Raw genomic sequence first — 16,832 nt, 5'->3', positions numbered from 1 at the left:
AAGTCAGTCAGAGAAGACAAGTATCATATGGTCTTACTCCTATGTGGAATTTAAGAAACAAAACAGAGGACCATGGGAGAAGGGAGGGAAAAATCACAGAAGACGAAACCGAGAGGGAGACAAACCATAAGAGACTCTTAATCACAGAAAACAAACTGTGGGTTACTGGTGGGGGGGGGGAGTGGGATGGACATACTAGGTGGTGGACACTGTGGGGGTGGGGGGCACGTGGTGTAGTCAGCACTGTGTGTTATGTGAGACATGAATAGCTGACCTGTGCCTCAGAAGCTAGGAATACATTATATGTCATCCAATTGAATTTGAATTTTAAAAAATAGGAAAAAGAAAACAAAATTAGTGATTTCTCCTCAACAGGCAATGGGTTACTACAATTCACATGGTTTAGGTATATTCTTTAAATGTATTTTATTTCATTTTATTTTTTTAAGATTTTATTTATTTATTTGACAGGCAGAGATCACAAGTAGGCAGAGAGGCAGGCAGAGAGAGAGGAGGAAGCAGGCTCCCTGCTGAGCAGAGAGCCTGATGCGGGGCTTGATCCCAGGACCCTGGGATCATGACCTGAGCCGAAGGCCGAGGCTTTAACCCACTGAGCCACCTAGGCGCCCCTAAATGTATTTTAAGCTATATAAAATTATTCACTAAGCTTCTATACTAGAATTCTCAACCCTTAAAAACCTAAATTTCTGGTGAAAGTTGAGAGGTAAACAGTAGGGGACTGTCTCTTATCCTAGCATTCCTAGCGGATTGGCAGATTTATAAATGCTTTTCATAATTTTTAGAAACACATGACTTCTCATAGTAAATTTTCCAGATTGACATAGGACGTGCTATCTTGAGCTCCTCTGTAAAAGGAAACCAAAAGTAGATAAATCAATGTTCCGTGAATAAATAAATAAAAATTTAAGGTGGAACAGTTCCTCAAGCTTCTGTTAGAGCCCTGCACATATCTGGTCAGATCTGTTTAAGTCAGCTGAGTTCAGTTTCTCCAGGTGCTGTTGTTTACAATGTGGCTATTTAGTTCTCAAAGCCCAGAATTGACATAAGTGTTTCCAATGACTAAAAGGGATGGGCTACTTTATTATCTATCATACTTATAACAAGTCTAGCGTTATGTGGCTGATTTTATGCAATTCATACAATAGGAAAATGATCGTGAGTGAAAGTGATGTACTCTCGCTCCAACACTCACTTTGTCTCAGCGCTAAAGTGTGGTCACTGAAAAAAAAAATCACTGTTTGTTGTTGTTGTTGTTGTTGTTGTTGTTTCAAACCTGAAGATAGTAGTGCTTGGAAATAGGATTCTCTGTAGAATTTACGGTTTGCTTAGGATGCGTAGCTGGAGTAATAGCGTTCCTCTGCTTTTACTTCCAGAGCCTGAGAACCTGCGTTAGAATTGGGCCAGATACTCACATGCTTCTCCTACACTTCCAAAGATAAGGGACTTGAAGGTATGTGCCTTCACAAAGAAGGGGAGGATTGCTTGTAAATTATACCTCACCAAATTTGATTCTTCTAAAAGATGGCGGGAAGGAAACCTACTGGCACCTGAACAAAAGAAAACCGGTGAACTTGTCATACCCATAGGCCCACGTATGGGTCTCGTGGTTTTCACGTGTCAAAATGTTCCTCGCGGGATTGGCAGGCGGGGAGGCCCCGCCCAGTCCGCGCGGCGCGCGCGCTGCCCTCGCCCCGCCCCCTTCGAGAGATCCGGGCCCAGGCGGCTCCAGCAGCGCCAGAACCGTTCAATCTGTAGCCGCGTCCGCTGTGCACCTTCGCTCAGCAGTTCCCGCTCAGCCGCGACTCTGCCTGGGGCTGGGTCCTCGGCCGCTTCCTCTGCCTCTCCCGCCTCCGTCCGCTCGTGTTCTCTCGCCTCTGCCTCAAGTGTAAGAAGGGAAAGTTGGGCGACGCTGAGCAGTTTCTCCCGGACAGAGGTCCAGTCCCACTCGGATGAGAGACAGGTGCCCTCCCGCGCAGCCCCGGCCGGGCCGCAGCAAGCACGTTCTGCTTCCCGGCCCGCGGGTTCCTTCAGAAGCCACTCCGCGCCTCACCTGGGACTCCCCCCGGCTGGGGGTCGCGATGGAGCCCACGGCCGCCACCAAGTTCACCGGGCGCTTGTCGCTCCTGTTTCTGCTGCTGCGGCTGCTGCGCGGGATCGCGGCGGCGCCCGCGGGGTTGGGCGTGGGCGCGACGCGAGGCGGAGGAGAGACAGGTGAGTCCCGGGGCCTTGGGACCCTTGTCGCCGTCTGGGGCCGCCGACGCCCCGCCCCCCTCAGGTCCCCGTCACGGGCTCCTTTCCCGCTCCGCGGAGTCCGCCGGGACTCTGTCGCGCTGTGGGACGGGAAAGAGGGGACCTGGGCCACCACGGACTGCCAGGCTCTGGGCGCGCGGAGCGGGGGAGGATGGGGCGAGAGGTTGCGGCGGGGAGGCTGCGGTCGGCCCCAGCCCCCACCTGCCCCTCGGTGAGCAGGTACCCAGTCCCGGAGCTCCGGGCTATGCGCAGGACAGGGCGATCGCGCAGGGCCTGGACTCCCACAACCCCGCGACTCTGCCCCTGACGCAACTTCTCCGTGCGTCACCATCCCCGCCCCTCCAGCGCTCCCCATCGATGTATTTTGTGGACCTCTTTGCGGTTTTTTTGGTTGGTTTTGGGAGTTTCTTCGGTTTGTTTTGCTTCTGTTTCTCTATCATTCTTACTTATGCACTTCTCTGAGCCTTGGAATCCCTTCTCCTCTCTGCTCGGGAAGTTCTTGATAATCTAGCCAGTGCCTCGCGGGACAGACCTGTCTCCACTTTACCGGGACCCATCCTTGGAGCACATTAGCGCCATCTCCAGGGCCCTGCTGAATCCTGCGACCCATGAGCCTGAACTCTCCCTGGTCTGGCTTTGGAGTCTGTCCTCACCCTGCCCCCACCCTGCCCCAGCTCCTCAGGAGCAACCCCCTCCCTGCCCTTCATCTTCCTACAGGACACCGGCCTGCATCCTGGCAGTCCTCGGACATGTAGGCCTCCTGTGCTATGGCCAGGCTGGCGTGTCCCTGGACTGGGTAGAGTGACTGATGCAGGGTTTGGCCTGGTAGACCTGGGTTCCTATCTGGGGCTATGTGGCCTCCTGCCAGGCAGAGGCATCCTGATCCTATCCCAACAAGGGAAGAGCGCCAGCCTCCAAGGCTAGGCGGAGCTGCTGTGCAGGGACAGTCCTTGCTGTGTCTTGCGCACATGCTAGTGCTGTCACCTGGATGGCAGAGGGGTGCCTGCTGCTCTTATTCTTCCAGCCCCAACCTCCACCTGTGTTTTCCCTTCGCAGATGCTCTCTCGCTTTCCTACAATTTCTCCATCACTTCTCAGGCCGGGCCTGGACAACCATGGTGTCAGATTCAAGGCCAGATCAATGGAAACAAGTTTCTTTCCTATGACTGTCAGAGCAAGGAGTTCAAACCCATTGGTCCTCTGGGGATGAAGCTGAAGGACACAGCATTTTGCGGGACACAGAGGGAACCTCTGGAGGACCTGGTGGAAGAGCTCAGAAAGAAACTGCTGGACATCAAAGCAGAGATTTTCACTAAGAGTGGTGAGTCCGAAGGCCCAGGGTAGAAGGAGAACACTTTGGCAGGGTCGGGGAGCTATTGTGTTCACGTAAATCTTTGAAGTGGGTCCCACACATGCGGCCCAGCAGCCAGGGTAGACGAGGAGGCCAGAGCAGGACCAGGAGGGCTGGGAGTGAGCTGAGGAGTGCACAGTGGGTAGGGCAAAGGATTGGTCAGGACCAGAGGCTGACTTGTACCCCTGCTGGGGGCAGGGGCAGGTTCTCTCACCATGCAGGGCAGGCTCATGTGTGAGCGTGGGGCCGATGGACACGCCAGAGAATCCTGGTGGTTTTGCTTCAACGAGCAGTTGACCCACCTCTTTGACCCGAAGAACAGAAAGTGGACAGTGGTTCCTCCTGGAGGCCAACGGTTCAAGGGCACATTGGACAAGGACAGAGAGCTGACCAAGCTGCTCGTGAGGACCTCAAACGCAGACTGTCAGAGCTGGCTCCAGCAAGTGTGGGAGCACTGGGATGAAATGCAGGAGACCACGGGTAACTCAGAAGACTGGATGGAGTGCTGGTTCTCTTGCGATGAGCTCCACCTGCCCCACAGTATGGGGGGTGTGTGTGTGTGTGTGTGTGCGCGCGTGCGTGCGTGCGTGTGTGCGTGTGTGTCTGAGGGAGAGAAATTAATCCATCCATGGCGAATTCTTCCTAGTATAATAATGGCCACTGGAATGTTCTAACACCCTTCCTTTCCCTTCTCACCTCCTTGGAGTCACTTCCTGGCTGCTCGCACCTTTGTGCTTGGGTATTTCTTGGATTTCTTGCTGCACCAAACAGGGGAGCACCAGTCTGTTTCCAGAGATGGCCCTATGTTCCTTTTTCTGAGAATCATCATCTTTTCCGTGTCACCTGGTGTATTGCTGGAAATCCTTCAGTGCCGCCGGGAATGTGGTTGTCACCATCCTTGTCCTGCATCACCTCCTGTGTGTCACAGCAGGAGTGACTGCTTACATTGCAAGCCCTGCTTCCCCTATTGGCTGGAGGAGCCCCTAGGGCACAGAGAACATCCCCTCCCTCCTTGCCGACATGAGCACTGGTCCCAGCAGCTGCCACAAGGACAGTGATAGACACCATCTGCCTGGTAGGATGGACCTGGGCCCGCAGGAGCTGAGGAAGCCTCCCCCAGTTTGGGGTCCCAACTGGGGCTCTGATCCTTGTGTTTTCATTTCAGTGCCACCAACCATGCGACAAGACACGGCCCGGGGCAGGGCCAAGGCCATCAGACCCGGCACCTGGATCTTCCCCCTGCTCTTCAGCTGTGTGGTCATACTTGGCATCTCTGTTGGAGACCATTAGATGGACAGGTAGTGAGAGCAGATTGAGAGGGAAGGGAGGAGCAGATGGCCTGCTATGAGCACAGGGAACGGTGAATTCCCAGCCTCACCCCTGCCTACTGCCTGAACCTTCTCACAGGGCAGTGGGACCAGGTGAATGAGATCTCATACCACGTGCTGGCAACAACTTGGGCAAGCTCGGCTCTGAGCTCTGATATGGCCTCACTCACTGTTAAGGCCACTGGGAAAGGGGAGGGGCCCACACCACTGCTTAAGGCCTGTCAGTGCTAAAGGGATTGAGGGAAGTCAGGCCTTGCTCTGACCTGCTTCTCCATTGGAGAGAGTCAAATTGGGCCCAGGGTGGGTGGTGTGGGGACAGCGGGGACACACAGCATGGGCCATACTCCCCTTTGAGAGAGAGCAGCATGGCAGCTCCATAGGACATCTCAAGGAGAAGGGGACCCCATCCGGGCAGTCATAAGGACAAGGGGCCAGGGTCTAATCCCAAGAAGCGGGAGTGGGAAGGCCTCTGCAGACCAACTCAAAGGGCTAGACAGTAGTGCCGTGTTCCCCCGGAACATGGCTTGTGTCTTTGCATGTAAAGCAGCAAGTGTCCAGTAGAGACCCTGCATGACAGGACTAGAAGGAGGCCGGTCCTCCGTGCAACAGTGGGAATCCTGGCTGAGGCTGGTGCCATCCCGGCAGCTAGCTTCCTGCAGACCTCAGATCCTGAGCCACTGAGCAGCCCCTGCTTTGGGCAGGGCTGACCTGGGAGATGGGCTGACTGAGCTCCCCTGTGAGCTCCCAGCTGAGCCGGACCAAGAATGGATTGATGGGGGAAGGGATCATCAGACTAAGAGCTCTTTGTGCTGCTCACCAGGAGGCTGGGAGGGAAGGGAAAAGAAGGACCTTTGCCCACAGTGTTCCCTAAGGTTAGAGGTGTCCAGTGCAGGCCCCTGTCTTCTGTCAGATCCCCCAGCAGATCCTTATGACCTGCCATGAGAGGGAGCGTAGGAACCCCAGTCACATGAGCACGTTAGTTTCTTACTCGCTTTGGTCCTGAGCCCAGACCATTGGAAACAGTGTCTGGGGCTGACTCAGTGATTTGGTTCAGGAGGGAGGAGGTTTGTAAAGGTGGCTGGGCCCAGGGCTGGGGTCATGGCTGCGGGGAAAGCATGTCCCTGGACAAGGGCAGGGCTCTGGGGTGGGGAGTGCTGGGGGAGGCCAGCCCCAGGACAAGAGACCCAGGATTTCCTCTGCCACGAAGACAAACACCTGTTCTTTTCTTAGGCTGCCAAGTCCACCAAGAAACCTCTGAGAGTGGGACCAGCTCAGGGACTCTGCCTCTGGGCCAGCTGCCTTTGGATGAGCTGCTGTTCATCCTTAGATGGCCACCAGCATTTTCAAGTTTACAAATCCAGAGTCCTCAGTCCAACCACGTGGTGCAGGACCGTGAACCTCTCATACCCCTTCTTGCATTTGGTGGCTCTCCTGTTCAGCACTTTCCCTTGGCATATTCTATGCCGTTTTCTGTCGGTGCTACGTGATGGAATTCTTGCACTGAAATGTTTAAGTACTTGACCGAGGAATCTCAATGAAGAGAACGTTTCCCATCTTGTCCTTTGGTTGTGCAATATTGGATTTTTTCTCTGTAAGGTAACCATGTCCTTGCAGACAATATCACCAAGAAGATACCGTTCGAAGTTATAGAACCTCAGGGATTTTTTTCTATGTACTGAGAAAGAAGCTCATTGACTTTTAAACAGGATGACATATGTGTGATTATTTTCTTCAGTAAATTATGCCCAGATACGTATATTTAAATCAATATTATCTCTACTATAAAAATATATAGCTATTTTGGAATTTTTAAATTCTTTTTTCTTTTTTTTTCAAAGATATTATTTATTTGAGAGGGAGAGAGAGGGGGAGAGGGAGTGAGCACAAGCTGGGGGAGGGGCAGAGGGAGAAGGAAGAGCAGACTCCCGGCTGAGCAGGAAGCCGGTTGTGGGGCTCCATTCCAGAACCCTGGGATCCTGACCCGAGTTAAAGGCAGACGCTTAACTGACTAAGCTGCTCTAGGCACCCCTGGAATTTTTTATTTTTATTTTTATTTTTTTTTAGTGTTACAAAGATTTTTGTTTATTTATTTGAGAGAGAAAGAGGGCGGGAGAGAGAGAAAGCGCGTGTAGGGGAGAGGGGCAGAGGGAGATGGACAAGCAGGGTCCCCTCTGAGCTGCGAGCCCAGCAGGAGGATTGATTCCAGGACCCTGGGATCATGACCTCAGCTGAAGGCAGACACTTAACTGGCTGAACCACACAGGTGCCCCTGGAATTTGTTTTATATCCCAAGGGAACTCATGGAATTTTGCTCTTCCTCCACTGTGTGGGGTAAATCAAAGTGGTGATTCTGCTAGATCTGTTGGGGAGATAGAGAATTGAAGGATCGCTCAGAAATCCACTTTCAAGCAGTCATCTGTCAGTCTCAGACATGATCCTGACGGGCCAGATGCAAACAAATGTTCTGGGAATGAAGCAGTCGAGAATCTTTCTGAGTTTCCCGGATCCCCCACCACAGCACTGTCTCTCCTGTCATCTCTCCCCACTGACTCACGTCCTTCAGAGCACAGTGAGTCTTCAGCTCTGCTTCGAAAAGGTGATTTATTCCCTCATGAGCAAAGGATCGGTCTCCAGAACATAAAGAGCTCCTGCAAATACCTGTGTGTAAGTCTGGCTCTCCTAAGGTCTGTGCAAATGCTTAGAGCAAGTCACAGACCGTAAAGCAGCCTATGAAGTCACTGAACACATCCCAAGTAGTCAAGATAACACGAAGAACCACGGGCTTGCTTTATCCATGCATCACACCGACAAAATTTTAAAGAGAGCTATAGCAAGTGGTGGACAGGAAGTGGAATAACAAGAATTCTTTTATGGGTTGGTAGGATTATAATGAAATCACTCACTCGCACTATATTTCCCTCTATCCAGACGGTGGCTGGTGTGTTCACCCTACTGCATGGCAATCCCAGTGTTCATTCGAGGCTAGAAACACACGGGGACCAAAAAGCAATTGAGATGTAGGATTTTTTACTGCAGTGCTATGTGTCATAGCAAAAAATTAGCCATATGATATCCAACTGAGGCACAATATATACAATGTGTTAGGAGATTTCTGTTTCTCTCTACTTAAGACTAAATAATCTGAACCACTGTCAAAAAAAATGACACAAAGGTGGGTCAAAACACCAGCCGAACAAAGCTTTCCAATATGTATTGAGAACTTCTGGACAACATACAGTTCCGGCAGACTCCTACATCTAAATCTCTTCACCGACATTTAAAAATTAAACCAATCAACCAAAAAGGCAAATCAAACACTTGAACCCTCATCTTCAGCACATCCAGGAAGTGGAAAATGCCCAGGTCCATCAATCTCTTTGACCATATTGGTCATTGCTGGAACAACTTGAAGCAGAGTCTGAGGACGAGGAGGCCCTCAGGTACCATGCGACCTTCTAAGAGATGATCTTGTGGTGACCCAGGGGAATATCCTGGTGTGAGGAAAATATATCCTAAAATGTTGTCATTACGGGACATCACAAAAACTGGGAGGACATCAGTGTGACAGTGGAGTTCCTAGCCAGTAGGATCCAATAGCACATTAGAAGGATTATTCACCATGACCAAGTGTTTGTTACTCCTGGGATACAGGGATGGTTCAACAACATCCACACACCAATCAGTGTGATATACCACCTTAATAAAAGAAAGGACAAGAACCATACAATCCTCTCAATAGATGCGGAAAAAGCATTTCACAAGGTTCAGCATCCTTTCTTGATGAAAACTCTTCACAGTGGAGGGATAGCGGGAACATACCTCAATACCATAAGAGCCATATATGGAAAGGCCACAGTGAATATCATATCAATGGGCAAAAACTGAGAGCTTTCCCCCCAAGGTCAAGAACAAGGCAGGGATATCCACGCTCACCACTGTTGTTCAACATAGTACTAGAATTCCTCGCCTCAGCAATTGACAACAAAAGCAAAGAAAAGGCATCTGAATCAACAAAGAAAAAGTCAAACTCTTACTCTTCACAGATGACACGATACTCTGTATGGAAAACCCAAAAGACTCCACCCCAAAATTGATAGCACTCATACAGGAATTCAGCAAAGCAGCAGGATATGAAATCAAGGCATAGAAATCAGTTGCATTTCTGTACACTAACAATGAGACAAAAGAAGGAGAAATCAAAAAGTTGATCTTGTTTACAAGTGTGCATAAAACCCTAAGATGTGTAGGAATAAGCCTAACCAAAGAAGCAAACTACAGAACTATAGAAAACTATAGAACACTCACGAGAGAAACTGAGGAAGATGCAAAGAAATGGAAAAACGTTCCATGCTCATGGGTTGCAAGAACAAATATTGTTAAGTGTCTATGCTACCTAGAGTAATCTACACATTCAAAGCAGTCCCTGTGAAAACACTATCAGCTTTTTTTCACAGAGCTGGAACAAGTAATCCTAAAATTTGTATGGAACCCAGGAAAGACTCCAAACAGCCAAAGGAATATTGGTAAAGAAAATCAAAGCTGGTGGCATCACAATATTCTGGACTTCAGACTCTATTACAAAGCTATAATCCTCAACACAGTATGGTACTGCACAAAAACAGACACATAGATCCATGGAACAGAATGGAGAGCCCAGAGATGGCCCCTCGACTCTGTGGTCAACTAATCCTTGACACAGCAGGAAAGAATATCCTATGGCAAAAAAGGGCAGTTTCTTCAACAAATGGTGCTGGGAATATTGGACAGCGACATGCAGAGGAATGAAACTGGGCCATTTTCTAACACCCTACCCCCAAACAGACTCAAAATGGATGAAAGACCTAAATGTGAGACAGGAACCATCAAAATCCTAGAGGAGAACATAGGCAGCAACCTCTATGAGCACGCCCACAGCAACTTCTTGTAAGACATGTCTCCAAAGGCAAGGGAACCAAAGGCAAATATGATCTACTGGGACGTCATCAAGATAAAAAGCTCTAGGTCTTGTTGTTGTTGTTGTTGTTTTAAAGATTTTATTTCTTTATGTCAGAGAGAGAGAGCATGAGCAGGGTGGAGGGGCAGGGGGAGAGGGAAGAGCAGACTTCCTGCTGAGCAGGGAGTCCCATGCAGACCTCCATCCCAGGACCCTTGGATGATTACCGGAGCAGAAGGCAGACACGTAACTAACTAAGCCACCCAGGCACCCCAATAAAAAGCTTTTGGATAGCAAAAGATCAGTCAACAAAACCACAAGACCACTACAGAATGGGAGAAGATTTTGCAAATGACAGAAAAAAAGGCTAGTATCCAAAATCTATAAAAAACTTATCAGACTCAACAGCCAAGAACAAACCATCCAATCAAGAAAGGAGCAGAAGACATGAACAGACATGTCTCCGGAGAAGACATCCATATGGCCAATAGACACATGAAAAAATGCTCAACATCACTCGGCATTAAGGATACACAAATCAAAACCACCATGAGATACCACCTCACAACAGTCAGAATGCCTAAAATTAACAAGTCAGGAAAGGACAGATGTTGGTGACGATGCAGAGAAAGGGGAACCCTCTTACACTGTTGGTGAGAGCTCAAGCTGGTGCAGCCAGTCTGGAAAGAGTATGGAGGTTCCTCAAAAAGTTGAAAATAGAGCGACCCTACGACCCAGCAATCACACTACTGAGTATTTACCCTAAAGATACAAATGTAGTGAACCCAAGGGGCACATGCACCCCAGTGTTTATGGCAGCAATGTCCACAATAGCCAAACTGTGGAAAGAGCCCAGATGTCCATCGACAGATGAATGGATAATGAAGATGTGGTAATATACTCAGCCATCAGAAAAACGAAATCTTGACTTTTGCAACAATAAGCATTGGAACTAGAGGGTATTCTGCTAAGCGAAAGAAGTCAGTCAGAGAAGACAAGTATCATATGGTCTTACTCCTATGTGGAATTTAAGAAACAAAACAGAGGACCATGGGAGAAGGGAGGGAAAAATCACAGAAGACGAAACCGAGAGGGAGACAAACCATAAGAGACTCTTAATCACAGAAAACAAACTGTGGGTTACTGGTGGGGGGGGGGGGAGTGGGATGGACATACTAGGTGGTGGACACTGTGGGGGTGGGGGGCACGTGGTGTAGTCAGCACTGTGTGTTATGTGAGACATGAATAGCTGACCTGTGCCTCAGAAGCTAGGAATACATTATATGTCATCCAATTGAATTTGAATTTTAAAAAATAGGAAAAAGAAAACAAAATTAGTGATTTCTCCTCAACAGGCAATGGGTTACTACAATTCACATGGTTTAGGTATATTCTTTAAATGTATTTTATTTCATTTTATTTTTTTAAGATTTTATTTATTTATTTGACAGGCAGAGATCACAAGTAGGCAGAGAGGCAGGCAGAGAGAGAGGAGGAAGCAGGCTCCCTGCTGAGCAGAGAGCCTGATGCGGGGCTTGATCCCAGGACCCTGGGATCATGACCTGAGCCGAAGGCCGAGGCTTTAACCCACTGAGCCACCTAGGCGCCCCTAAATGTATTTTAAGCTATATAAAATTATTCACTAAGCTTCTATACTAGAATTCTCAACCCTTAAAAACCTAAATTTCTGGTGAAAGTTGAGAGGTAAACAGTAGGGGACTGTCTCTTATCCTAGCATTCCTAGCGGATTGGCAGATTTATAAATGCTTTTCATAATTTTTAGAAACACATGACTTCTCATAGTAAATTTTCCAGATTGACATAGGACGTGCTATCTTGAGCTCCTCTGTAAAAGGAAACCAAAAGTAGATAAATCAATGTTCCGTGAATAAATAAATAAAAATTTAAGGTGGAACAGTTCCTCAAGCTTCTGTTAGAGCCCTGCACATATCTGGTCAGATCTGTTTAAGTCAGCTGAGTTCAGTTTCTCCAGGTGCTGTTGTTTACAATGTGGCTATTTAGTTCTCAAAGCCCAGAATTGACATAAGTGTTTCCAATGACTAAAAGGGATGGGCTACTTTATTATCTATCATACTTATAACAAGTCTAGCGTTATGTGGCTGATTTTATGCAATTCATACAATAGGAAAATGATCGTGAGTGAAAGTGATGTACTCTCGCTCCAACACTCACTTTGTCTCAGCGCTAAAGTGTGGTCACTGAAAAAAAAAATCACTGTTTGTTGTTGTTGTTGTTGTTTCAAACCTGAAGATAGTAGTGCTTGGAAATAGGATTCTCTGTAGAATTTACGGTTTGCTTAGGATGCGTAGCTGGAGTAATAGCGTTCCTCTGCTTTTACTTCCAGAGCCTGAGAACCTGCGTTAGAATTGGGCCAGATACTCACATGCTTCTCCTACACTTCCAAAGATAAGGGACTTGAAGGTATGTGCCTTCACAAAGAAGGGGAGGATTGCTTGTAAATTATACCTCACCAAATTTGATTCTTCTAAAAGATGGCGGGAAGGAAACCTACTGGCACCTGAACAAAAGAAAACCGGTGAACTTGTCATACCCATAGGCCCACGTATGGGTCTCGTGGTTTTCACGTGTCAAAATGTTCCTCGCGGGATTGGCAGGCGGGGAGGCCCCGCCCAGTCCGCGCGGCGCGCGCGCTGCCCTCGCCCCGCCCCCTTCGAGAGATCCGGGCCCAGGCGGCTCCAGCAGCGCCAGAACCGTTCAATCTGTAGCCGCGTCCGCTGTGCACCTTCGCTCAGCAGTTCCCGCTCAGCCGCGACTCTGCCTGGGGCTGGGTCCTCGGCCGCTTCCTCTGCCTCTCCCGCCTCCGTCCGCTCGTGTTCTCTCGCCTCTGCCTCAAGTGTAAGAAGGGAAAGTTGGGCGACGCTGAGCAGTTTCTCCCGGACAGAGGTCCAGTCCCACTCGGATGAGAGACAGGTGCCCTCCCGCGCAGCCCCGGCCGGGCCGCAGCAAGCACGTTCTGCTTCCCGGCCCGCGGGTTCCTTCAGAAGCCACTCCGCGCCTCACCTGGGACTCCCCCCGGCTGGGGGTCGCGATGGAGCCCACGGCCGCCACCAAGTTCACCGGGCGCTTGTCGCTCCTGTTTCTGCTGCTGCGGCTGCTGCGCGGGATCGCGGCGGCGCCCGCGGGGTTGGGCGTGGGCGCGACGCGAGGCGGAGGAGAGACAGGTGAGTCCCGGGGCCTTGGGACCCTTGTCGCCGTCTGGGGCCGCCGACGCCCCGCCCCCCTCAGGTCCCCGTCACGGGCTCCTTTCCCGCTCCGCGGAGTCCGCCGGGACTCTGTCGCGCTGTGGGACGGGAAAGAGGGGACCTGGGCCACCACGGACTGCCAGGCTCTGGGCGCGCGGAGCGGGGGAGGATGGGGCGAGAGGTTGCGGCGGGGAGGCTGCGGTCGGCCCCAGCCCCCACCTGCCCCTCGGTGAGCAGGTACCCAGTCCCGGAGCTCCGGGCTATGCGCAGGACAGGGCGATCGCGCAGGGCCTGGACTCCCACAACCCCGCGACTCTGCCCCTGACGCAACTTCTCCGTGCGTCACCATCCCCGCCCCTCCAGCGCTCCCCATCGATGTATTTTGTGGACCTCTTTGCGGTTTTTTTGGTTGGTTTTGGGAGTTTCTTCGGTTTGTTTTGCTTCTGTTTCTCTATCATTCTTACTTATGCACTTCTCTGAGCCTTGGAATCCCTTCTCCTCTCTGCTCGGGAAGTTCTTGATAATCTAGCCAGTGCCTCGCGGGACAGACCTGTCTCCACTTTACCGGGACCCATCCTTGGAGCACATTAGCGCCATCTCCAGGGCCCTGCTGAATCCTGCGACCCATGAGCCTGAACTCTCCCTGGTCTGGCTTTGGAGTCTGTCCTCACCCTGCCCCCACCCTGCCCCAGCTCCTCAGGAGCAACCCCCTCCCTGCCCTTCATCTTCCTACAGGACACCGGCCTGCATCCTGGCAGTCCTCGGACATGTAGGCCTCCTGTGCTATGGCCAGGCTGGCGTGTCCCTGGACTGGGTAGAGTGACTGATGCAGGGTTTGGCCTGGTAGACCTGGGTTCCTATCTGGGGCTATGTGGCCTCCTGCCAGGCAGAGGCATCCTGATCCTATCCCAACAAGGGAAGAGCGCCAGCCTCCAAGGCTAGGTGGAGCTGCTGTGCAGGGACAGTCCTTGCTGTGTCTTGCGCACATGCTAGTGCTGTCACCTGGATGGCAGAGGGGTGCCTGCTGCTCTTACTCTTCCAGCCCCAACCTCCACCTGTGTTTTCCCTTCGCAGATGCTCTCTCGCTTTCCTACAATTTCTCCATCACATCTCAGGCCGGGCCTGGACAACCATGGTGTCAGATTCAAGGCCAGATCAATGGAAACAAGTTTCTTTCCTATGACTGTCAGAGCAAGGAGTTCAAACCCATTGGTCCTCTGGGGATGAAGCTGAAGGACACAGCATTTTGCGGGACACAGAGGGAACCTCTGGAGGACCTGGTGGAAGAGCTCAGAAAGAAACTGCTGGACATCAAAGCAGAGATTTTCACTAAGAGTGGTGAGTCCGAAGGCCCAGGGTAGAAGGAGAACACTTTGGCAGGGTCGGGGAGCTATTGTGTTCACGTAAATCTTTGAAGTGGGTCCCACACATGCGGCCCAGCAGCCAGGGTAGACGAGGAGGCCAGAGCAGGACCAGGAGGGCTGGGAGTGAGCTGAGGAGTGCACAGTGGGTAGGGCAAAGGATTGGTCAGGACCAGAGGCTGACTTGTACCCCTGCTGGGGGCAGGGGCAGGTTCTCTCACCATGCAGGGCAGGCTCATGTGTGAGCGTGGGGCCGATGGACACGCCAGAGAATCCTGGTGGTTTTGCTTCAACGAGCAGTTGACCCACCTCTTTGACCCGAAGAACAGAAAGTGGACAGTGGTTCCTCCTGGAGGCCAACGGTTCAAGGGCACATTGGACAAGGACAGAGAGCTGACCAAGCTGCTCGTGAGGACCTCAAACGCAGACTGTCAGAGCTGGCTCCAGCAAGTGTGGGAGCACTGGGATGAAATGCAGGAGACCACGGGTAACTCAGAAGACTGGATGGAGTGCTGGTTCTCTTGCGATGAGCTCCACCTGCCCCACAGTATGGGGTGTGTGTGTGTGTGTGTGTGTGCGCGCGTGCGTGCGTGCGTGTGTGCGTGTGTGTCTGAGGGAGAGAAATTAATCCATCCATGGCGAATTCTTCCTAGTATAATAATGGCCACTGGAATGTTCTAACACCCTTCCTTTCCCTTCTCACCTCCTTGGAGTCACTTCCTGGCTGCTCGCACCTTTGTGCTTGGGTATTTCTTGGATTTCTTGCTGCACCAAACAGGGGAGCACCAGTCTGTTTCCAGAGATGGCCCTATGTTCCTTTTTCTGAGAATCATCATCTTTTCCGTGTCACCTGGTGTATTGCTGGAAATCCTTCAGTGCCGCCGGGAATGTGGTTGTCACCATCCTTGTCCTGCATCACCTCCTGTGTGTCACAGCAGGAGTGACTGCTTACATTGCAAGCCCTGCTTCCCCTATTGGCTGGAGGAGCCCCTAGGGCACAGAGAACATCCCCTCCCTCCTTGCCGACATGAGCACTGGTCCCAGCAGCTGCCACAAGGACAGTGATAGACACCATCTGCCTGGTAGGATGGACCTGGGCCCGCAGGAGCTGAGGAAGCCTCCCCCAGTTTGGGGTCCCAACTGGGGCTCTGATCCTTGTGTTTTCATTTCAGTGCCACCAACCATGCGACAAGACACGGCCCGGGGCAGGGCCAAGGCCATCAGACCCGGCACCTGGATCTTCCCCCTGCTCTTCAGCTGTGTGGTCATACTTGGCATCTCTGTTGGAGACCATTAGATGGACAGGTAGTGAGAGCAGATTGAGAGGGAAGGGAGGAGCAGATGGCCTGCTATGAGCACAGGGAACGGTGAATTCCCAGCCTCACCCCTGCCTACTGCCTGAACCTTCTCACAGGGCAGTGGGACCAGGTGAATGAGATCTCATACCACGTGCTGGCAACAACTTGGGCAAGCTCGGCTCTGAGCTCTGATATGGCCTCACTCACTGTTAAGGCCACTGGGAAAGGGGAGGGGCCCACACCACTGCTTAAGGCCTGTCAGTGCTAAAGGGATTGAGGGAAGTCAGGCCTTGCTCTGACCCGCTTCTCCATTGGAGAGAGTCAAATTGGGCCCAGGGTGGGTGGTGTGGGGACAGCGGGGACACACAGCATGGGCCATACTCCCCTTTGAGAGAGAGCAGCATGGCAGCTCCATAGGACATCTCAAGGAGAAGGGGACCCCATCCGGGCAGTCATAAGGACAAGGGGCCAGGGTCTAATCCCAAGAAGCGGGAGTGGGAAGGCCTCTGCAGACCAACTCAAAGGGCTAGACAGTAGTGCCGTGTTCCCCCGGAACATGGCTTGTGTCTTTGCATGTAAAGCAGCAAGTGTCCAGTAGAGACCCTGCATGACAGGACTAGAAGGAGGCCGGTCCTCCGTGCAACAGTGGGAATCCTGGCTGAGGCTGGTGCCATCCCGGCAGCTAGCTTCCTGCAGACCTCAGATCCTGAGCCACTGAGCAGCCCCTGCTTTGGGCAGGGCTGACCTGGGAGATGGGCTGACTGAGCTCCCCTGTGAGCTCCCAGCTGAGCCGGACCAAGAATGGATTGATGGGGGAAGGGATCATCAGACTAAGAGCTCTTTGTGCTGCTCACCAGGAGGCTGGGAGGGAAGGGAAAAGAAGGACCTTTGCCCACAGTGTTCCCTAAGGTTAGAGGTGTCCAGTGCAGGCCCCTGTCTTCTGTCAGATCCCCCAGCAGATCCTTATGACCTGCCATGAGAGGGAGCGTAGGAACCCCAGTCACATGAGCACGTTAGTTTCTTACTCGCTTTGGTCCTGAGCCCAGACCATTGGAAACAGTGTCTGG

At 51.5% G+C, this 16,832-nt stretch overlaps 2 protein-coding genes across 2 annotated transcripts; both read left to right on the top strand.

Moving 5' to 3' along the window:
* Positions 1-1,645: 1,645 nt before the first annotated feature.
* LOC308344955 (UL16-binding protein 3-like) lies at positions 1,646-6,760 on the top strand. The gene is made up of 5 exons (XM_080806842.1): positions 1,646-2,232; positions 3,328-3,591; positions 3,826-4,101; positions 4,787-4,919; positions 6,180-6,760. Exons 1-4 carry the CDS (start codon positions 1,971-1,973, stop codon positions 4,909-4,911), a joined length of 927 nt encoding a protein of 308 aa, XP_080662968.1. The 5' UTR covers positions 1,646-1,970; the 3' UTR covers positions 4,912-4,919; positions 6,180-6,760.
* A 6,192-nt stretch (positions 6,761-12,952) lies between these two features.
* On the top strand, positions 12,953-15,764 carry LOC308344314 (UL16-binding protein 3-like; the record flags this gene model as incomplete). The annotated part of the gene is made up of 4 exons (XM_080805892.1): positions 12,953-13,085; positions 14,181-14,444; positions 14,673-14,954; positions 15,640-15,764. 4 exons carry the CDS (start codon positions 12,953-12,955, stop codon positions 15,762-15,764), a joined length of 804 nt encoding a protein of 267 aa, XP_080662018.1.
* Between the last annotated feature and the right edge of the window lie 1,068 nt (positions 15,765-16,832).

The sequence above is a fragment of the Martes martes genome, assembly GCF_963455335.1.
Source record: "Martes martes genome assembly, chromosome: 6".
In the NCBI taxonomy this organism is placed as follows: domain Eukaryota; kingdom Metazoa; phylum Chordata; class Mammalia; order Carnivora; family Mustelidae; genus Martes; species Martes martes.
This window is presented reverse-complemented; position numbering and strand designations above follow the sequence as displayed.